The sequence below is a fragment of the Ostrinia nubilalis genome, chromosome 28 (genome assembly GCF_963855985.1).
Source record: "Ostrinia nubilalis chromosome 28, ilOstNubi1.1, whole genome shotgun sequence".
NCBI lineage: Eukaryota > Metazoa > Arthropoda > Insecta > Lepidoptera > Crambidae > Ostrinia > Ostrinia nubilalis.
In genome coordinates this window covers 2,945,892-2,968,225 of record NC_087115.1, presented here as the reverse complement: position 1 = coordinate 2,968,225, position 22,334 = coordinate 2,945,892, and the positions used below count along the sequence as shown (strand labels likewise).

General features: G+C 36.3%; 3 protein-coding genes and 1 long non-coding RNA gene across 5 annotated transcripts in view; 3 read left to right on the top strand and 1 right to left on the bottom strand.

Moving 5' to 3' along the window:
* Positions 1–15,750, top strand: part of LOC135085414 (uncharacterized) — a 57,442-nt gene extending 41,692 nt beyond the window's left edge. Inside the window, exons 10-12 of the mRNA XM_063980202.1 lie at positions 13,985–14,132; positions 14,689–14,834; positions 15,556–15,750. Of these exons, the coding sequence (XP_063836272.1) occupies positions 13,985–14,132; positions 14,689–14,834; positions 15,556–15,720 (459 nt within the window). The 3' untranslated portion in view covers positions 15,721–15,750. The remainder of the gene's footprint in view (positions 1–13,984; positions 14,133–14,688; positions 14,835–15,555) is intronic.
* LOC135085449 (uncharacterized) lies at positions 7,181–10,060 on the bottom strand. The gene is made up of 4 exons (XR_010260117.1): positions 9,650–10,060; positions 9,310–9,463; positions 7,740–7,935; positions 7,181–7,331 (listed from the first exon to the last, which is right to left on the bottom strand). It is a non-coding gene; the product is annotated as an uncharacterized LOC135085449 (long non-coding RNA).
* LOC135085415 (heat shock 70 kDa protein-like) lies at positions 10,548–12,525 on the top strand. The gene has a single exon (XM_063980204.1). It carries the CDS (start codon positions 10,605–10,607, stop codon positions 12,393–12,395), a length of 1,791 nt encoding a protein of 596 aa, XP_063836274.1. The 5' UTR covers positions 10,548–10,604; the 3' UTR covers positions 12,396–12,525.
* Positions 15,751–18,793: 3,043 nt separating the features above from the next.
* On the top strand, positions 18,794–22,333 carry LOC135085367 (uncharacterized). 2 transcript variants are annotated; one of them, XM_063980152.1, is made up of 4 exons: positions 18,794–19,819; positions 20,374–20,486; positions 20,741–20,866; positions 21,572–22,333. In XM_063980152.1, the coding sequence occupies exons 1-4, from the start codon at positions 19,570–19,572 to the stop codon at positions 22,037–22,039; spliced, it is 957 nt and encodes a 318-aa protein (XP_063836222.1). In that variant the 5' UTR covers positions 18,794–19,569; the 3' UTR covers positions 22,040–22,333. The 2 variants fall into 2 exon arrangements, 1 of the variants encoding a protein (XP_063836222.1); XR_010260088.1 differs by lacking the exon at positions 18,794–19,819 and adding an exon at positions 19,995–20,082.
* The last annotated feature ends 1 nt before the right edge of the window (position 22,334 follows it).

The following is a 22,334-nucleotide window of genomic DNA, read 5'->3' as shown; positions in this document are numbered from 1 at the left end:
TTTTTTTCCGTGGCATTCTGTAAATAAAAAAACAAAATTCGATTTAAAGTTAGAAAAATATTGAATTCCTATAAACTACAAAAGTATTAAAATTGAGTCACTGTGTACTTCTACGCCATTTTGTAAATATTTGATCAAAAAAACCAAGATGTAAAACAAATAAGTCAAAATTCGGATTAAAGACAATTGATACAAGACCTACTATCCGATAAATATAACGGCTATTACCTATAGCAACAAACAAAGATATAAAAACAATCGAAACTCACCTTAGAATGTAATTTAGTGGGCGCGAAAACACAAAACATTCCCTCACCCTTCCGCACGGCACTTGACCGGCGAGCAAACTGGTTTAAACGTGTTCGGGTACCAAGACCTTTGAATCGGTAAAAGAGACAAATATATATTCCTATGCCTTCAGGTCGAAACATGACTGAGCCACTGTAGCCGACCGAGTCACTGTTGCCTCCATGACATACAAAAAGAGCTGCACCAAAAAAAATATTTTTTTTTGCAGGCCTGTGTAATTAAATGAAAACAATATTTCACTACAATTTTTTTTGCACTAAATAGGTAGGATTTCTAATTTAACCCTTAATTTACCTTATTATTGCGCAATCAAGCCAAATACATGCTAAATACAGACAGCTCATCAATTTAAACAAATGAAGTTATTTATTGACTTGACATTATGTCGTCGGCGTCGTCGAACAACGTCGTATGATCGCAACCGTCAAAATCTGTTTTTTTGCATTAAACTACTCTAAAATAGCCCCTTTATAAACTATTTTTTTAATTTTTCAAAATTCGTAATAATATCGAAGATACAGAATCGAACACCGACGGATGTGATTATTCTAACGCAGTACAGAGACGTGTTTGTTCAAGCGTCATTGTACTTCGGAAGACTGCACATCGTTTGTTGGAATAGCTTATACATTTGTATTCGTATTGATATTGAATGTATCTAGAATTTCGTCTTTATATCTATAAGTTTGGACACTTTATCGTTTTGATGACTGAAAGTCACAACCATCTCTTTACTAGGGAAGTCAGAGAAAAAAAAACTGTGACGTACGTACACACCCGTCGTTGTACTAGGAAATTCGAAAATAAAAGAAACAGTGTCCTTTTGTTTTTATTTTATGGTATTTGTAGGTAGATTGATGAGTATAAACATTAAGAATGTTTGGTACAAAATAATTGTTTTTGGTGGCGGATGTACTGAACTTGCATTGTTCTAAGGACTTTTGTTTGACGTTTGATCAGAACCATCGTTGTACTTCGGTAAAGTTTGGTAATTTTGACGTCGGATATACACAACCGACTTTGTACTAGGGACGGGTATTCCAATTGCGTCTTTGTTCTATTTTTAAATTGCTTAAAAAATCAAATAAAAAATTGAGACTACAATAATTTGATTTTAATGTGTTTCTTTTTGACGATTTGTTACTCAAAATAAACATTGTGTTAAAAATAAAGTTTTTTTTTGCGTATACAGGATGACATCTTGTAATGAGTGAACATCCTTGTAAAGGATTATAGTGCATGTCATTTGCAATCAAATTACATAAGTATTTGCCTACGCAAAACACAATGTAATTTTTCCATACAAAAAATCAAAATAATAATAATTAATATCCCGTAGCTGATTTTAAATTTTCCTGCTTTTAAGCTAAGGTAGAAAAAGCCCAAACTATAAATAATAAAAATAATAAAAGACTTTATTAAACACACAGTAAAACATAAAAGTAATAAAATAAAAGAAAAAAGTGTGATAAAGGGGCGCCCGCTCAATTTTTATCGGAACACCATGTTAGGATGTCCCTATTAAAACTGAGAAATGCTTGACTTTTGCCTAGGCATAATTACCTACATAAATAAATTGGTTACAATAACCCGTTATCCCTTACAAGGATGTTCACTTATTACACGTCACCCTGTAAGTATAGGTATGCTTAGAAAGCTTTTCGTCTAAGTTAAATTTTATACTTATTTATTTTATTCATTTCTAAGTAGCACTTACACCGTCAAATCAATGCCCCCTTTACCCTTTCAAGCAGATCCCAACATTATTAAAAAAAATGCAAGATCTTATAGGTGATAGTTTTTGCATCCAGTGCCTTCCTGCTACCTTTATGAGATCATCGTTCCGCCTTGGTTTGTGGGTGGATGTCGCACGCTTCGTTTTTCGGTATGCAGCCTACTCCAGAACCTTGGGGCCCCATTGGCCGAAAGTTTTGCGTACTATGTGTCCTGCCTATTGTCACTCAGCATGCTAATCTGTCGGGATATGTCATCGACTTTAGTTTGTTTACGGACCTCCCTCATTTATGATTTGATCTCGTAAAGAAACACTGACATAACCCTTGCTATAGCACGCCGTGCAACTTTGAGCTTCTTTGAGAGCCAACGTTTTGGACCTATAATAGGGTAACATACACTGATGGTAGGCTCTCGTCTTTAGGCACTTTAGGATTTTGGACGAAAAGATGTCTAGTTTTCCGGATACTGCCCAGTCGAGGTAGATTCGTCGATTGACCTCTTTTTCGAAGTTGGACCTACCTAGCTAAATCTTTTGTCCAAGGTAGACATCCTACTTGTCATCAATCTCAAGAATTGAGATCCCAACCGAAGTTGGGTAGGGTGCAACATGGACATTCGACATAAGCTAATTTTTTCCATGTTCATCCAAAGGCCCCGTTGGGATACTTTTTGACCCCGTTGGGGTCTTTAATATTGTGTCGAGGTCTTCCAAAGATTCTGCCATGACCATAATATTATCGTCGGCATACCTAAGGTGAGTGTTGTACTCGTCGTTGATATTTATGCCAAATCCTTTCATTCCAGGAGTTGGACAGGTAAACAGTTTTGGAAATAGGTATAAAATCTCCCAGCCTTACGCCTCGCTGTAGTGGAATCGCGCTCGTGCTCTGCTTCTGTATTCGGGCCGGATTGGTGCGTTCAGGTAGAAGTACTTCAGTACCTCGATGTAACGAGAGTCGATACGGCCGCGGTGCAGGGAGAGATTGCAGCACTGCCCAAATCTCGATCAAATCGAAGGCCTTCTCATAGTCCACGAACTCCAAGCATAGTGGCAAGTTATACTCTTCGATCTTCTGCATAACCTGCCGCAGTATATGGATGTGGTTTATCTATTCTTGATTTTTGTTAATTTTCTTTGATACCTATTGTCTTTATTTATAAATTAATTAATAATGAAACCTAATAAACAATGTTTTTTATTTATTTCCTCCAACTTTCTTCATCATCCGACGGGTACTCATGGCAGAAGTTCCGTAGAATAATGACTAAAAGTGACATACGTCATATATTTTATTTAAAAAATTCGCAGAACAATGACGGTTTATCACATACATCCTCAAATTGTCCATAGAACAATGACGCATGTGATTTTTACAAAAAACTAAGTATTTTTGGAGATGGGTACATAGTTTATATAAAAAAACATCTTTATGTTTATAACATCCCCAAATTTTAAACCGATCAGCCAAGTAGTTTTTTTTGTAGACACAAAAAACCGGTTCCAAAACTTCAAAACGCTCTCCTGGAAACTTAACATTTTGCAGATACGTCGTTGTTCGACGACGCCGACGATGTAATAGGTGTTATTTTGTACCAAGCACGTATAAAAGTCCGACATTCTCGACTGTGAGATACATTTAATTGAGCTTTATTGTTATGATCCCAAACAAACAAATAAAAATAACCGAGTTAATTGAACTGTCAAACCGGGTGCGAAAGAGAAAACATCAAAACCTTTGCAAAAAGATATAAGTGTGAAAAGGATGCAGCTTAATCAAGACCGGTAAGAAGGGAGATAGAAACAAAACAATGGGTCGTAAGGTTATGAGTGCGAAAGAGATGGGTGATACACGTGGTCTTGACGTCAAAGCGAAGGATGAACGAACGGGGTGAACAGGTAATGAATTTTCCACTTTTCTGGGGTAAAATCTAAAGGCTATCAGACAGAGAGAAAAAAAATACATTGTTTTTTAGTAATATTTTTTAAATATTTTAATTAGCATTATGTTTGTTGATAGAAAAAGTAATGTTTTCGTGAACAATTTTACGTAACATAAAATATTATTTTGTCAATATAAATGTATGAGCGATATCATACTCATATTTTTTATGGTTTTGAATTGAAACTCGTTTATGCGAGTTTTTGTCAAATGAAACAAAAATAAAACATTTTGATCACACAAATAAAACAGTGATTGTCAACGTGTAATAGAAAGTAAGTAAGTGTCAATGCATTTAGCTAAAACTATTAAATATTTTCTGAAAAGGGTCAAAATTCATTGTTTGCGTTAACAGAAAGCCAAACATTTAAATTGGCTTTAAGTCTTAGCATTAGCTAGGTGAATATCAGTTTTCAACTTAATCTGTAACTTTTTGGTGTGGATGATTTTATTCATAAAAAAAATTACGTCATATTTTTTTTTTTCATTTATTTACCAAATAAAAAGAATTACAGACAAAATTTGTTTTGACAGCATTCAGGAAACCACTAAGGTTTATATTGATGCTGTTGCAGTTCTACATCGATACTCTTATGGTTACAATAATAATTACAATTAATTTACAATATTTTATGACTTTAATTAATCATCCCGAATCTAAAACAATACCAGATTTAAATTATTAAGTTTAGTTACCTCAATTTATAATGCACTTGTATTATTATTCTGTATTAGTCGGGTAAAATACAACAACCATAAAAGGGTAAATATTTTCTTCCACCTAGCAACCCAGTTCTAGAACCTTCCACTCAAACTTTTTGGCGGGCTTTTGAACGCACTAGGCGCGATTTTCGAAGCCAATTTTGTAGTTTTCTCTTTTTGTGTTATAAATAGTTATCTATCTATTGGAAGTCGTTAAGTCAACTTAAAACTCGACTATGCCGGACGGGGACGGTAAGGACCCGCCCAGGGGCAAGGAAAAAAGGAAGGCACCAAATAGAGATCACACCTATACGAGTGCAGATGAAGATTTCTACAAACCGTACGTAAAACCAGGGTATAGAAGGCTATTCGCGGAGAACACGGTGAGTGGCGAGTTTTCTGTATTTGTGGAAAGCACGAAAGAGAATGAGAAGATCGGGAACAACAATCCCATCCTGACTACCAACCTTTTCAAAAATGAAATCAAGGGCATTACCAATCTTAAAAGAATTAACGCCAATAAAATATGTGTCACATTTTCCCAGTCTAGTAATGCCAATAACTTCCTGAAAAACGATCCCTTCCTAACCAAACACCAACTCAAGGCATACATCCCAGCCACAGCAGTAGAAACAGTCGGCGTGCTTCGCTTTGTACCCACTAGTATCAGCAATGAGGAACTTTTTAAGAAACTCTCGTCATCTTACGAGATCATAGGTGTACGTAGGTTCACCAAAAAAGACAACGGCGAAATAAAGCCCTTCCAATCTGTGTCTATCACATTTTTATCAACTGTGTTACCCGAACATGTGTATCTAGACCTTTTTAGGTTCAGAGTATTCCCATACAACGCTCCATTGTTGCAATGCTTCAAGTGTTTCAAATTCAACCATGGTGCTAAAATTTGTAAATCTGTGCAAAAATGCTCAATATGTTCTGAAGAACATCATTTTTCTGACTGTACTTCAAATAAAATAGCCAAATGCATAAACTGTCAAGGAGCTCATCTTGCGATTTCACGGGACTGTCCTGTCAAAAAACAAAAAATGGAAGATAAAAAAAATAAATTAACTTACGCTAATATGGTCTCCAGCAGTGCAGCGGCTACTAAGAGTAGCCCAGTTATCAAAAACTACATAAGCGAGTTTCCTCTACTGGCTGCTCCTAAAACTAACTTAAAATCTAATGCATCAAGGAAGCCACAAGCTAGCTCGGTTTCAACAGCGACCTCTTCCACTTCAACTAACTCGATGGAAGTTAAAGAAAAAGAACCACTTACCAATGAACAATTAATAGATGAAATATTAAACAATGATTTTATTCGCAAGGGCCTTGTAGGCGCCCTTGTCGCTATTGGCAACGAAACGAGGGCAGTTAATAGTTCTATTATACAGGAAATTCTAATAAAAAGTTTCAAAGGGCTTTAAATGGATAAAAGTTTCATAAGAATCTCTCAATTTAACGTCGAAGGTGTTATTAACAAAAAGCCATTGCTTATAAAATTTTTGATTGATAATGATATTGATATATGTTTGTTAAACGAAACATGGTTGAAAGAAAACAGTTCTTTTCGTATTCATAATTACAATCTAGTTAGTAAAATAGGTAAAGAAAAAGAAGGCCGGGGTGGAGTCGCCATCCTAGTCAAAGACACTTTGAAATATTCAGTAATAGAGCTTCCCTTTTATGATTTTCTACAACCTGTAGCTATTAATCTGCGAACTGGCATAGGTAATTTAAGTATTCTATGTATATATTGTCCGCCACCTAAAGAAAATAGATCAAGATTCAATGGTAGCAAACTGAAACAGATTATTAACTTACTACCTAAGCCACTTTTGCTATCAGGTGATATTAATGCTCACCACATCGCATTCGGCTGTACTACTAGTAACGGTCGAGGTAATGAAGTTTACAATATATTTGACGAGAGCGACCTCTGTATCCTCAACTCAGGGGCGCCAACCACTGTTGGTAGATCAGTTCATAATCCTTCGGCTATTGATGTAACATGTGTCAGCCCTTCAGTAGCTCCATTATGTGATTGGAAAGTTTATGATGATCCAATGGGAAGTTATCACTATCCCACTATAACAGATATTCAGACTTCTGTTGATAAATATCAGATAGGTGAACCAGTACACAAATTTATTTACAATAAAGCTGATTGGTTTAAATTTCATACTGAAACAGAAAACATGGTAGTTAATATTAATTTAGATAATACAGATCCATTAAGAATTTATGACGATTTCTATAATCATTTGATTAATATTAGAGACAAATGTGTACCTAAAGTAGTCAAAACCTCTCCCAATTTAATGAAAAAGCCTGTACCTTGGTGGGATGATGAGTGTAATAGTGCAGTTAAAAAAAGTAAAGATGCTTTAAATTTTTATAGACGTAATCCAAGCATTGACAACTACATTGCGTATAAAAAATTAGATGCTGCTAAAAAACTAACTCTTAAAGAAAAAAAGAAAACAGGTTGGAAATCTTTATGTGAATCTTTTAATCGATATACTCCTGTTAGTACAGTATGGAACTATATGAAGAGGTTTAAGCGTGTTTCAATTCCTAAACTGCCGAAGAATGATGAATGGATTCCCTCTTTTTTTGAGAAATATTCCCCTGCATCTCCTCCTGAAAAAGAAGTAAATAATTCATTATTACAAGCATATTTCTGTCAAATTGGTGACGAAAAAGCAGCTTTTTTATCTCAACATTTTTCTTGGGAAGAGTTTATGACTGCCTTGAAGTCTCGTAGGAACACTACACCTGGTTTAGACAATATTCCTTATGAACTTATTCGTCGCCTACATAGTAATGCCAAAAAACTTTTACTGTACATTTTTAATTTACTATGGCAAACACAGGTCATCCCAGACTCATGGAAGACTCAATGTGTCATCCCTATACTTAAACCAGATAAGCCTCCTGATGACTGTAACTCTTATCGACCAATTTCTCTGTCCTCATGTATAGGTAAAGTATTTGAGTGCATGTTAAAGACAAGATTAGATTATTATGTCGAATCAAATAATATCTTACCAAATGAACAATCCGGATTTAGGAAAGGCCGAAGTGCAGCAGAAAGTTTTACAGCATTGGTCTCAGATCTTAGGAATTCTCTTGACGGTCACTCTGCTACAGCTTGTGTCTTCCTTGATGTACAGGGCGCGTTCGATAACGTGGTCCCCTCAATTTTAATAGCCATCTTATGTGATATTGGAGTACCCGGGGTAGTCTGTAAATGGATTTTCAATTTTTTGTATAAAAGAATAATGTATATAAAATTTAATAACATTTTTCATGGACCCGGATATGTATATAAAGGCACAATGCAGGGCGCTACGATCTCGCCATTATTGTACAATTTATACACTAGTCAAATTAATAAGTATTTAACACAAAGGGATATAAAATTTTTACAATTTGCTGATGATTTATTAATTTATACTGTAAATAAAAATGTAAATACTGCTGTGCACAGTTTAAACCTAGCTTTAGTTGAAATTCATAATTTTTATTCTGGTAAATTAAAACTTGATATTAGTCCCAATAAGAGCGGCGTTATGTTATTCTCGAAAAAATATAATGAGTGTAATTCTAATATTTATTATAATAATAATCCTCTTCCATGGATTCAGGAAAAAAAGTTTTTAGGAGTGTGTCTAGATAAAAAACTCACATTTGAAAGTCATATCAAGCTTCTCATTCGCAACTCTTCTAAGGCTTTAAACTTATTACGCTCACTAGCCGGTGTAACTTGGGGCTCTGATCCTAAGATTTTATCAATGTTATACAAGAGTTTAGTGCGTAGTCATTTTGACTATAGTACTTTAGCATATATGAATTGTAGTCCAACCCTATTAAAGAAATTAGATGTTATTCAGAATAAAGCACTTAGAATAATAACAGGAGCTATGTGTTCAACACCTATCAATGCTATGCAATGTGAAACATGCATTCCTCCTTTAGTACTGAGACGTATTCAACTAGCAGCAAATTTTTGTCTCAAACTAATAACTTCAACTAACAAACCAGTACTAGATAGAATCATGCCACCCTTATCTTCCCAAATATGCTCTACTCCTCCTCCTCCAATTACAGGTAATGAGTTAATATCTGGACGCACTCCGGGCTTACTAAGAATTGCATTGTATATTGATTCTCTCACTGTAAATATGTATAAAGATAAGCCATGGCCCATGTACAAAGTTAATTATGAAGATCTTGTTGTAAATAATTTCACCATTTTAAGGGAAAAGATCTCCAATCAAATTGATCTTAATAAATTTCTAAATAAGTCTTATTATAAAGTGTACACAGATGGTTCAAAGAAAGAGAATAGTGTAACCTCTGCATTTTATGATCCACAACTTAAACTTACTCAAAGTCATAAAATTGAAAGCCACTGTAGTATCTTTACTGCAGAAAGTTATGCTATCCTCTTAGCACTTAAACATATCTGTACATGTAATCCACCATCTGACAATATTATTATTCTAACTGACTCTAAAAGCGTATTACTAGCTCTGGAAAATAACTCTTGTAAATATAATTTGAATTATATAGTTTATGATATTAAGAAATTAATTAATAACATATATAGACTTACTGGTAAGACACTGCTCTTCCTTTGGGTACCATCGCACCGTGGCATCAGGGGGAATGAAATTGTTGATCTGGCTGCAAGGAATGGCTTTGATGTTGACCATTCTACGTTGTTGAAGTTACCTCACACTGACTATCAAGCCGCAATCAGTCAAGACCTGAAAAAGATATGGCATGAGTACTGGACTATTACTAGTATGGAAAAGGGAAAATGGTATGCTAAGATCCAAGGAAGCCCGCCCGCCAAACCTTGGTACCATCGGAGGAATGAGAATATAGATAACAGGAAGTTCATAACCATAATAAATAGGCTAAGATTTGGCCATTGCCACGCTCCCACTCACCTGAAGAGGCTTAACTTGATTCCGAGCGCTGAATGTACATATTGCAATGAAGAGCTTGCCGATATGGAACACATAATCCTGAAATGTAGAAGTTTTGGAATCCAGAGACTGGTCATGATCGATGACCTTCAATCTATTTGTGAACGTGTACCACAGTCGTTGGACGAACTCCTCAAGGATCCGAAACTTTTCAAACCCATATATACTTTCGTGGTTTCAACTCTGGGAACTATTTGAGAAATTGAGAAGAGTAAGAACTAAGAAAATATCAGTGAATCACAGTGAATCAGTGAAGTGAAGTGTCAAACAAAGTTGTCATGTGTCAAATTCAAACAAAAGTTCAACGGACTTCAAAGACTGGCTTAAAAGGGCACGCACCCAGAGCCGTGAAAAACTATATTAAAAAAAAAAAAAAAATACCTTCCACTCAACTCGCGATCTGATTGGCCAGAATCGTCGCGCTCTCGAAATTTCTGTTATCCCATTGGCTAAGGTATAAATACTGGCGGAACCGCGAAACGGGGTAGTTTGAAATTCGAATGATTGCGTAGTGATGAAGGTCGGACACGTTTTAGTTTAAAATTTAAGTTTTTTCGTAAAAATGGTGGCAATTGGCATCGATTTGGGTACTACGTATTCGTGTGTGGCGGTATGGCGTGCAGGTACAGCGGAGGTTATAGCGAACGACCAAGGAAATCGAACTACGCCTTCGTACGTCGCCTTTACACCAACCGATCGGCTCATCGGTGAACCAGCGAAAAACCAAGCACCATTCAATCCTTGGAACACGGTTTTTGGCGCGAAACGACTCATCGGACGGCGATTCGACGATGTTGGAGTCCAAATGGATTTACGACATTGGCCGTTCCATGTTACGGACGAAAACGGTAAGCCAAAGATTCTAGTTGAGCATAGAGGGAAGAAAAAGAAGTTTGCGCCCGAAGAAATTAGCAGTATGGTGTTATATAGGATGAAACAAGTGGCAGAAGCGTATTTAGGTGCTAAGGTTGATAAGGCAGTGATTACAGTTCCCGCTTATTTCAACGATTCTCAGAGACAAGCGACTAGGGCAGCAGCGACTATAGCCGGTTTAGAAGTTTTAAGGATAACGAACGAGCCTACAGCGGCGGCATTGGCGTATGGGATCGAAAGAGACTTGGGAAACGAGAAGAATGTGCTTATTTTCGACTTAGGAGGAGGTACTTTGGATGTTTCGATATTAAGTATAGGAGAAAACACAGAAGGGTCCATCTATGAGGTCAAAGCAACAGCTGGGAATACAAGACTTGGCGGCGAGGACTTCGATAATAGATTAGTGGCTTATTTCGCTGAAGATTTTCGAAAGAAGTACGGTACAGAGATCCTAGGCAATGCGAGAGCTACACGTCGATTGAAAGCGGCTTCGGAAAGGGCTAAAAGGTTTCTAGCATCCGCTTCAGAGGCTACCGTCGAGGTGCAGAGCCTCTGCGACGGGATAGACTACCAGGGGAAGATCAGCAAGGCGTTATTTGAGGAGCTATGCTCAGATCTGTTCATAGATACCTTGGAGCCTGTGGAGCAGGCGCTGGAGGATGCTAAGATGAAGAAAAGCGATATACAGGACATCATACTCATAGGCGGGAGCACGAGGATGCCTAAAATACGGAGGATGCTCAGCGATTACTTCGACGGACGCACTCTCACTACCTCTATTAACCCTGACGAAGCCGTTGCGTTAGGCGCTGCGATCCAAGCAGCGATTCTAAGCGGAGAACATCATGAGAAGATCAACGATTTGCTGCTAGTCGACGTCGTGCCATTGTCTCTGGGAGTGGAAACTTCTAGAGGGTTAATGTACAAAGTGATCCAACGGAACACAACCATACCATGCTCTAACACCAAAGATTTGACCACTTTAGAAGACTACCAAAGCTGCATGACCATTGAGGTTTTTGAGGGCGAAAGGAGCTTGACTAAGGACAACAATCTGCTGGGCGTTTTCGAACTGAATGGCATACCTCCAGCTCCTCGAGGCATCGCTAAGATATACGTGACGTTTGACATCGATGTGAACGGTATATTGACAGTGACAGCTCAGGATAGAAGCACAGGGAATTCGAAGCAGATAGTGATAACAAATGATCACAGATTGAAGCAGCAGGAGATAAATAAGATGATCGCTGATGCTGAGAAGTTCAGAGAGGAAGACAGAGAAAGGAAGCTTTGTTTAGAAGCTAGAAACCAGTTGGAGAGCTACATTTATGGAGTGAAGCAGATTGTAACAGAACGGGGAGAGAAACTAACTGACGATGAGAAATCTACCATGTTCAATGCATGTGAAGAAGCTATAACTTGGTTGGATCTCAATACTGATTGTCTCAGAGAAGAGTATGAGAGGAAATTGACTGAGCTGATGAGGAGTTGGTCGCCCATCATGCAGAAATACTACGATCAGAGCTGGAGACATAGAAGGAAGAGGATGAAAAGTGGTAGCTACACGATAGAATTAGATGAGCATGAGTTTGCAGCTATAAAGCAGTTACAGGCTACAGGGATGGCTCCAGTCGCTGGAAATTCTAGAAATAGTAAGAATTCTGAAGCAGTTAAAGAAACTGAACCTTCTGGAGAAGCTGGATCGTCTACAGTGTCTCTATCATCTGAAGTTACACCACCATCTGCAGTGTTTGAACCGTCTGGATTGTCTGCAGTAGCTGGACCTTCGGGTACACCTCCAACTTCTAGTCCTGGAACGTCTGGTACATCCTAATTTAGTTATTTTACGACAGAATACTCAGTTTTTGGTAAGACAATTATTTTCGTCTCAATAGACAGGTAATCGCTAGTGGCGCCAACTAGTGAGCATAAATACGTGTAAAAAAGACAAGTTTGTGATACTTTCTTGTTTAATAAATCATAGGAGAAGAAATAGTTATTTTTGTTACTGAAAATCTCGAGAAAGCCAAGTCTAAGCTAAAAAGTAAAGAAATAAAGCTAATATTTTGAATTAACATGTTCCTTTGTCGGAAACTTGTGGCTGTGCGATACACAAACAATAAAATAAATAACAAATAGGTAGATCTTAACAGAAGTTGACGATTTTGACTATTTTTTCACGATAAAATATTTGACCTAACTTTTTTTTTTTAGCTAAAGAAAATTTATGAGCGAATGTTATTTTCATCATACCTACATTTTAATATAGTTTAACGATTTTGACTAGTTTTTTCTTGATATTAGGAATTTATTTTTTTAAGATAAACGAAGTATGAGCGAATGTGTTTTTAAAGGTTTTGACATTATCTTTCAACTATTTTTCTTTCTGTCTTTCCTTGCCAATGCCCTTTCAAATTATAATATTGTTCTGCGAATCTTTTTTAGATCATGTAGTTTATTAAATACTAATACAATTTTATTGCAGTTAATGTTATGTAGAAGTTAGTGTAGTTTTTTAAAAAATTAGGTAATACTCGTAGATGACGCTTATATTGTTGTAAATTATCTTTCATATTGGAAGATTTTAAATAATTATTATTTTGGTATAATTAATTCCCATGTTGATTATTGTGATAATTTCATGATTCTCAGAAATACATTATTATTTTTGTTTAAGATTCTTTGTTTTATTTTACTAACAAACACTTTAATTATAGGCCCAATAACAACCACATTATTTTGAATTTAAAAACAAAAAAAATCTTGTCCAATTAAGGGTTAAGAATTTTATGATTGCTTGTGCGAAATCCAAAAATATTTTTTATCTGTTCTTAAAAAACTAAATAAGTTTTTGGCTCGTTAAATGTTTTTAAGGACCCAATCAATGATGCTCCACAAAGTCCCAACCTTATTGACTCAATAATGGTAAGTGATCATTAATTGAGACTACAATGTCTCCCTATTATGAAAGGCTGGGTCTAGCCAGACAGTCAATGATGTTACAAGAATCTTGTAGGACAGTCCTTCCTAACAATGCATTATTTGTACTGAAAAAAACATTGTTTTAAGTTTTACACAAAACTGCAATTTCATAGACCTACCTACAATACGCACGCAAAACCTCATGCCTCATACTAACACATTTTGGATTTTTTTTACTATTTTAAGTTTTCTAGAAGGCCAGTCTTGCACGCAAATAATCTAAGTACTTAATTACTTAATCAGTTGAATATTGAAGACAAGACAGTAGTGGAATATTGCATTGCACTGGCCCATTTATTGTCCCGAAGCATTGGTGAAGCAGTGGTAGGGTTAATACTGGGACGTGTAAAAGTGCTTTTTAAAAGCCTACTTATTTGCAAAAATAAATGAGTTTTATGAGTTTTTTATTAAAGACTTTAAGGGACAGTTACGTTTTTGCAGAACTTCGGCAGCCTAGAGCTCTACCGCGGCGGTCAGCATCGGCAACACACAGCGATGGTCGCCATGGCGATGCTGGGCTTCTACTTCGAGCTGTCACGGCACGACCGCGACCGATACGTGAGGGTGCACCTTCGGCATGTCCGACCAGGTAAGTAATGAGGTAGTCTCACAGTGCGTGTGGACGCACAGGGTGACACACGAACCAAACACAGACCTCTATTCAACGCTGTGCGTTCGATTTGCTGCTTCACTTAAGCAAGCATCGTTTGTGAATACGGGCGTTATTATTGAAGTCGAAAATTTGGTATACTAGGTAAGTGTGTGGTTTAGCAAAGACAATGAACCCGGGTGACAGGTTTTCTAGTTGTAATGGGTATATTTTTTGGTGACTGGTGGGTGTTGACTCTATTAAGGATCTGCAGCTTGTCATCTTGTATCGTTTCATCTAAATACAGCCCCTTGGGGGAAAGCCTCCTCTAAAGGTTTCCACAAAAGACCGGATGAGCGATGTTGCATGCAACATGCACGCGCTTCGTACAAAGCACGACGCGACTTCGTATTGTCTTTATGTGTACGAGCCCTGACCTTAGCTTATTTCTCCCAGTCACCTCACTGGAAGAGTTGGGGAGCCTATCTATTCTACTGGAACCACACGGCAAATGACAATTTAACGAATATGACAACGTGATAACGTTTTTTTTCAGACAAGCTCCACCATTTTGAGAAGATCCGATCAGACGCGACGTTCCCGTTGCCCTACGACTATGAGAGCGCCACGCATCCCGCCTGGCAGTTCTGGAGGAAGGTCGGGAAGAAGGGCATCTCTACTGTGGCTACTTTTAAGTCTAAGGTAAATTCATCATCATCATTTCAGCCATAGAACGTCCACTGCTGAACATAGGCCTCCACCAATGATTTTCAGAATTACCGGTTGGTAGCGGCCTGCATCCAGCGCCTTCCTGCTACCTTATAAGGTCGGCGGTCCAATTTGTGGGCGGGCGTTGGGGCTACCGATTCGAAGATGATTCGCCAATGGGAAATGACGTGTTTCGGAATTGAATAATCAGATTTACGAACCAAACCTGAGGGAACCTTGGTGGAAACCGGGCCTTAGGTTGTATTTCCGGAACACAGAGGCTGGCAGGGTATTCCACTCTCTGAAGTGTAGGTAATTTATTACCTACTTATTGGAAGTTATTGGTAAACAGTGTATGTAAGCCCCTGTTGTAAGAATTTCTATTCTGGACTACGCTTAGCAGTAGTTCCCAAAATGGGAGGCGCTAAGACCTTTAAAGGGGTGTTCGGGCCATCTGTGTACCTATAGATAATTTAATCTACGAAGACGCGCCCCACCAATTTTTGGTACCGATAACACTCGAACATTAGCGGAAGAATCGTAGGGCGCGTCTTCGTGGATGAAACGATCTAATGGAGGATGGGGGGGCGCAGATTTTTTTATAGTCGAAAGTGGGCGCGTCTCCAATAAAAATTAGGAAACCCCTGGCCTAGAAGATGTTTTTACCAAGTTAGTAACTGGTTGGTCTTAATAATTTTTGGTGTATTTTTTTTAGGATCCGGAGGGAGAAATCATGAAGTCATTGGGTCAAAACGAGAAACTGTTTTCCGAAATGGACATAGTCAAGATCAACAGTGTTTACGGAGTGAAATGCTTTCAGAATAACGCATTGAGAACTGGAAAAAATAAGAAGAGGAGACCCGCCAAAAGACGGGAATAAAATGTGATATTAAATTGACATTGTAAAATACCTTAAAATAGTTATCAATTAAAAAAATAAAAATGATTTCGTTATTGTCTGTATAGAATAAGATAAAAATGGTAAAGAATTATCTTTTGAATAAATAAAAGACACAATTAAAGAACCACGAATCCACGATACAAAGTTTCTTAACCCTTAATTGGACTAGAAAGTTAATGTGTTTTAAAATAATTAAGAATCAACTCTTTGTTTTTGTTCTTGTTGAAAAAGCACGTACTAAAAATCATCATTATTTTTATTAAAATTGATTCGTTGAAGGTTTGCAATAATAAAATTTAAACAAACATTTACAGAATCTTTAATAAAATTAGACGTATAAAAATATCTTAATAACGTTATTATGAATAATGGATACCAGTAGGACTACGGGTAATACTGGGTGCCCACCCGTGGACCTACTGATCTATGAGAACTACGAACAAAAAAACATCTCCCATTGTACTACCAGTAGGACCACGCAATACGACCACACGCCAAAAAATTGCCCGTTGTACTACCAGTAGAACAACAGGGAAAACCTACCCGTTGTACTACCAGTAGGACCACAGGGCAAAAAACTGCCCGTTGTACTACCAGTAGAACAACAGGGAAAACCTACCCGTTGTACTACCAGTAGGACCACAGTGCAAAATGATTATTTCACGCCATCGTCCAAGGTGGGGCTGACGTCATCCTTGCTGATGACGTCATACACGCAGATGTCCGCAGCGTACTGGCGCGAGCGCACCACGCACGCGCCCCGGGAGATCAGCACGCTTACAGCTGGAAACGGAGTATAAGTTAGGAGGTTCGATTCCCGAAGGAGGGTAGTGGATGATATTTTTCTAGTGACTGATATGTTTTCGAGTTGCCGTTGGGTTGCCTTGTCATTTTTTTTAGACTAGAAAATGCATTGAATGGCATACCTAATTAATGCACCCCGGGTAGAAGAGCAGGGCTTACCTACTAAAAACATGTTTCAAAAAATTGACAAGTTGTATTGAGTTCGACTTGTCGTTGAGTAGTGTGTACCAAACAAATAGGTACCTACTACTTGTGATACTGCCCACTCTCACAGGTTCGGATCGGTCGTAGTGTGTGAAATAGTAGTGCGAAACTCAAAGATGAATTTATTTTCTGGCCTACTTTAAATGGTATCATGTGTCAAAATTGAAACATCGCCAGACATTACTCAAGCATCTGCAGCTGCTGTGCATCTAAAATCTAGGTCATTGCATTAGTACAATACATTGTTTGTAAGTGTTGTACTAATATCTACCACCTAGACATGGTTCTGGGTGACAACGAGTACTTAGGTAGGCATGAGTAGTAGGTATGAACTTATAAAACCATCGAAATTATCAAACAGTTTAGCTAAAAATTCGTTTCTGTCAACCTAATTCTGTCCAATTCTGGGCGAAGGAGACAAACTTGACTTTTACTGGTTGGGTTTTTATTGAAAGTCAAGCTGCAGATCCTGACAGGCCAGGAGTTGCCAGGGCTCCCCGAGGATTTCTACAACAACCAGTCCTACGCTGCCCGTATCCAGTTGCTTCCAGCTCCATTCACATCGTCGGTCCAAGAGTGAGAGCCTATCTGTCGTAGTTTCGACAAGTCATACGTTAGCTATGCATTAAAACAGTACTTTGGTTCTCCTACGGATCTCATTTTTTCTTTGATCACGTATAGAGTGTAGCTAAAGCTAAGTACAGAAGACAAAAGACTTCATACCAGGCCTATCCACTGTAGTAACAACCATCCTCTCGATTTTGTGTTCTTCTTTCCAATGAAAGAACATTTTCTTTATGATAGCCATGACTAACGCTATCATGAATATGCTTAGGCCAAATAATATCGTGTACAGAGCCATTTAAATTCAAATTCATCATAGTAAAAAGCATTTTGTTTGTTTTTGCACTGTGTACAAAATAAAAATTGGCATGATCACTAAAATGACAGATGCCAGTAAAGTTGACATACAAAACAACCCAATATTAAAAATAGTTTTTTTCAAAAAAGGTTGAATGAGTTTAAAGTATTTTATTTTCTTCATTAAGTTTCTATAGATGTAGGCTTTATAATTGTTAATGCCCTGTTCAAATTTTGAAGTATAGAACACAAAAAATATTCTGTCTGTCTCGCTCGCTCTAAAAAAGTTTCATGGCGCGAAACGCATTTTGTTCTTTGCGAAATTAAATTGAATTTTTTGTTTTGCATTATTATGTTCGTGATTTTATGAAAAAATATTTTATTTATCAAAATGAGTGACACTTACAGTAAGTACTGGGCGCCGTATTTATTACTTATTATAAAAATAACATTTCGTATGTATGTTACACTATTTTTTTTTAAAAGTTGTGTTGTTGTAAGTTTTGATTATTTATTTTGTACTATTTACATTATTGTCGAGTCAATCAATCGATATCGAGTAATAGATAATTAATTTAAACAAAATAAGTTAACATAAGAAACGTCAACGTTTTATTTCTTAATTATTTTGAGTAAAAAAATACAAATGAGTATTTACAGATTTTTATTTCTTTCCAGTACGTAGTTTAACTCAAAAATATCAGCTGGCTGTAGCGCTAGCCGTGTTAAGAGAGAAACCACAAGATATATCTATAGAAAACTATATCGAAGAATTGAAAAGTAAAATAAACAATGAACCTTCGGAGGATCTAGACCTTACTTTGTGTAGTGATGACTTTGACATGCAGGAATCACCAGAAAAACTTAATAACGATAAAGAAATACAGGTTTTGGACGAACAAACTAATAATGCAGATAGTAGAAACATTTTACAAGACTTTAACGAAAATGTGTATGGTTATAAAGAAATTACAAATGATAGCTGTCGTATAGAAGAAGTTAATAAAAATATTCGTATAACAGAAATGGTACGTAGATCCTGATATTTTAATCATAATAAGTACTTACTTACTTACTTTTTTCTAATAATCTCTTCAACTTAGATGTTTATGCACCGCCAACTAATAGTTGCTTGGTCCAAAGGTTGACTGGGAGAGTATGCCACAAAATATGGCATTAAGTTAACCTTTTTAACCCTATTACAAGTGCAATAAGGTTTCAAATTAATTATTGATCCACTTTCCATCTTAATACTTTTTCTTCTTTCAGAATGATATACAAAAAGAATCACAAGCCAAACCCCAAGAGTTTGTAAATTCAACTCAAATACAAAGACCGTTAGATTCAAATTCAACTTTCTGTGAAACTCAAAATGACCACAACCACTTAGTTAAGCCAAATGAAGTCCATACAAACAATTATAACACAATTTTCAAGCTAAATGGAGCAACTGAACCAAATGAAGCACATTTAAATGGTCCAAATGAAGTTACTTGTATTTCTGATCATACATACTATGATTCGCAAGCGACAGAACTGTATACTTTGTATGAAACCCAAAACTGTACCCATGTTAGTCAAAGTCAGAATATTGATGAAATTTTAATAAACAACAAACTACTTTTCAAAAACAATAATGCTCAACCTTTAAATACTACAAACTATGATACGGAAAGTGGTATAACAATAAATAAAGATCCAAAAGTAATTCAATTTAGTCAAAAAACAACAGAATCAAAACGAAAAACAATAGAATATACAGCAGAAACAGTAATAAATGCAACAATAAATGAAGTAATTGAAAATACAAATGTATTGGATGAAAATACAAATGAAACTTTAATAGAAAATGAATCATTCCCTCAATACGCTCAAGATATTGACATAGAATTTACTGAAAATCCAAATGTAGTTGACAATTATAAAACGAATGAAATTGAACATGAAAATAACGAAGAAATGAATGATAATGTAAATATAAATGACCATAATAAAAGAAATGAAACTGAATATGAAAATAACGAAGAAAATAATGATAATAATGTAAATACAGATAATGCATCGCAAATAGTGACGTTTAAAGTTGTAGAGGAATTGAATAAAGTAAAAAACTATATAAATAAGAGAATTGAACGAAGACTGAGCAACGATGGGTCTATAGATTCAGGGTATAGAAGCGACAGCCAAACGAAATGCTCTTTTAGAAGTTGTAAGTATGAAAATCTGTGTTTAACTAAGTGTTTTATAGAGGTAGCTATTGCTGGAAATATTGAATTTTTGGTTAGATCTAGTTTATTCTGTAACCTATTATTGATATCGTTTGATAGAGCTCGTAAAGCACTTTCAGGATCAGTAAGTAGTTTTTTGATACTTGTATAGTTTAGAGCAGTGTTTTTCAACCTTTTTAATGACACGACCCCTATAGTATGAAAAAATGTTTTTTCATGCATTTTATAATGTTACAAAGATGTTGTAAGAACCGAATATTTCAATCCATAAAACATTTTATGTATAAATTTGCATAATTAGATTTCTGATAAATCTGTCTTTACTGTGTTTTTTACTGAGGTAGTTCCTCAAATCAAATCAAATCAAATTTCTTTATTTGCGTAATTCCTCACTTGAAAAACACTGGTTTAGAGATAAATAAATAAATAAATATTCTTGGACATTTTACATTACGCTTCTAGTCCCAAACTAAGCAGAGCTTGTACTATAAAGATAATAGAGTGAGATAATAATAATAATAAATTAATTTTGCAGCACTGCAGCTCTCTGGAAACTGGATAAACCAGTCAGCCCATAGTTTGTTCGAACACATCACCCAATGCCCACTGCTGGGCACCACGCATGAGATCATTGGAGAAATTGCACAGGTATTAACCAAATCCTACTAAAGCCTGGTCCGTGAGCACGTAGAATTTTGTCCAATGACCCCAAGCTAGCCATCCTTATCGCTCGCGCGTAATTATATTGCTGTCGCGACTGTGCGACGGGCGCCCGCAGTGAGTGTGCGAGCGCGACAGATTTGTGCTCTTGTTACGTCATATGTCAATGTCACCCCTCCCGTGCCGCTCCCATACCTCAGGCACTAACTGAGTTAAACCTATTTTTTTTCCCTATTTTGCAGGTTTTAGGCCAACTAATAGACAAACTGCACGAAGAAGAGAGATACCCTTCATTTTTCGATGAACTGCTTGATAATATTAATTTCCTGCTGAAGGACATTCACCAAGGAAGCGGTGGGGAAGACGTGGTTTGTATTAATTATTGATATTTATTAACGTCCACCCACAAGGTGGACCGACGACCTTGTAAAGGTAGCAGGAAGGCGCTGGATGCAGGCCGCTACCAACCGGGCAATATGGAAATTATTGGAGGAGGCCTATGTTCAGCAGTGGACGTCCTGTGACTGAAATGATGATGATGATGATACATATTCTACATATACAAGGTGTTAGGTAAATGGGTATATGAGCCGACACTAGCCCATGTTAACATATGCATATAAATGGTAAGGTGAAGTCAGAAAATTGATATCATCATTTTAATTATTTTAATTTTCATACAAATCTGATTTTAAACACTTTATTTTATATGAACATTTAAAAAAAATTAATGATGATATTAAATTTCTGACTTCACCATACCATTTATATGCATATGTTAACATGGGCTAGTGTCGGCTCATTCATATACCCATTTACCTAACAGTCCCAAGCTTGAGGAGAACCCAGTTTTGAGTCTTGTTGCTGTGTGTACAAATAAACAGATATTTCAAATATAGAAAAGTATACTAAAGCCCGGTCGCTGAGCACGTAGAATTTCGTCCATTGACCCCAAGCTACCCATGCTTACCGCTCGCATCAAATAAGGATGGGTAGCTTGGGGTTATTGGACGAAATTCTACATGCTCGGCGACCGGACTATAGAAATATTTATTGACTTTTTCCTATTTCAGTTACTACAAAAAGACGAAAAAATGCAACGATTGCTGCTACTAAACAAATCCATGCACATACAAAAGTATACTATAGAAAAAATAACTTCTTTACTAGAAAACGTATTATCACATCTTATAAACACCGAAGAACCTTATGAAATATCGAATATTAATGAAATTGAGAATATGTCTTACATATTTCATATTTTAGAAGTAATATTACAAAGGTACGTAAGAGGCAAAAATGTGACAGGTCAAGAAATAACAAATTCTCAATTGGAATTAAAAAAGACTTCTATAACAGAATTGTGGAGACGAAAATGGAATCCAAATTATAGAGAAGATGCTGTACAAGACTTTACGCCAAAAAAGTGTGTTTTAATACATTGTAATGAAGTACTTAACAAAATTGTCGTAAGTTGCATGGATGGGTACAGTTTAGTCGCCTTCGCTGCGTTGAACTGTTTTAATATTTTGCAATCTTAGATCGATTAAATACATATTTTTGTATAATAAAAAATCTAATAAAATTGTATAATGTTCGTATATTTTGAGGGTAGTAGCAGGAAAAAGAAAATTGAGTAGTTAACATCACCCAAACTCTCTGAAAACATGCAGTTTTAATAGTAAAATCGGATTTTCAGTTTGAAAATTAATGACGTCATAGGTCCCTATTGCTATTCTAAATAATTACGCAATAAATTCATAAAAAGTATGAAAATTTATTGGTGGTGTCAACTACACAATTTTATTGTGTACTTATTATAATTAAAAGATCAGT

Bases quoted from the DNA above. Each gene is read 5' to 3' on its own strand.
- LOC135085367 (XM_063980152.1), top strand. From the start codon at position 19,570: ATGAATGATAATGTAAATATAAATGACCATAATAAAAGAAATGAAACT. The intron at 20,487-20,740 runs GTATTAACCAAA...CCTATTTTGCAG, and splicing joins TCATTGGAGAAATTGCACAG to GTTTTAGGCCAACTAATAGA. The intron at 20,867-21,571 runs GTTTGTATTAAT...TTCCTATTTCAG, and splicing joins GAAGCGGTGGGGAAGACGTG to TTACTACAAAAAGACGAAAA.
- LOC135085415 (XM_063980204.1), top strand. From the start codon at position 10,605: ATGGTGTTATATAGGATGAAACAAGTGGCAGAAGCGTATTTAGGTGCT.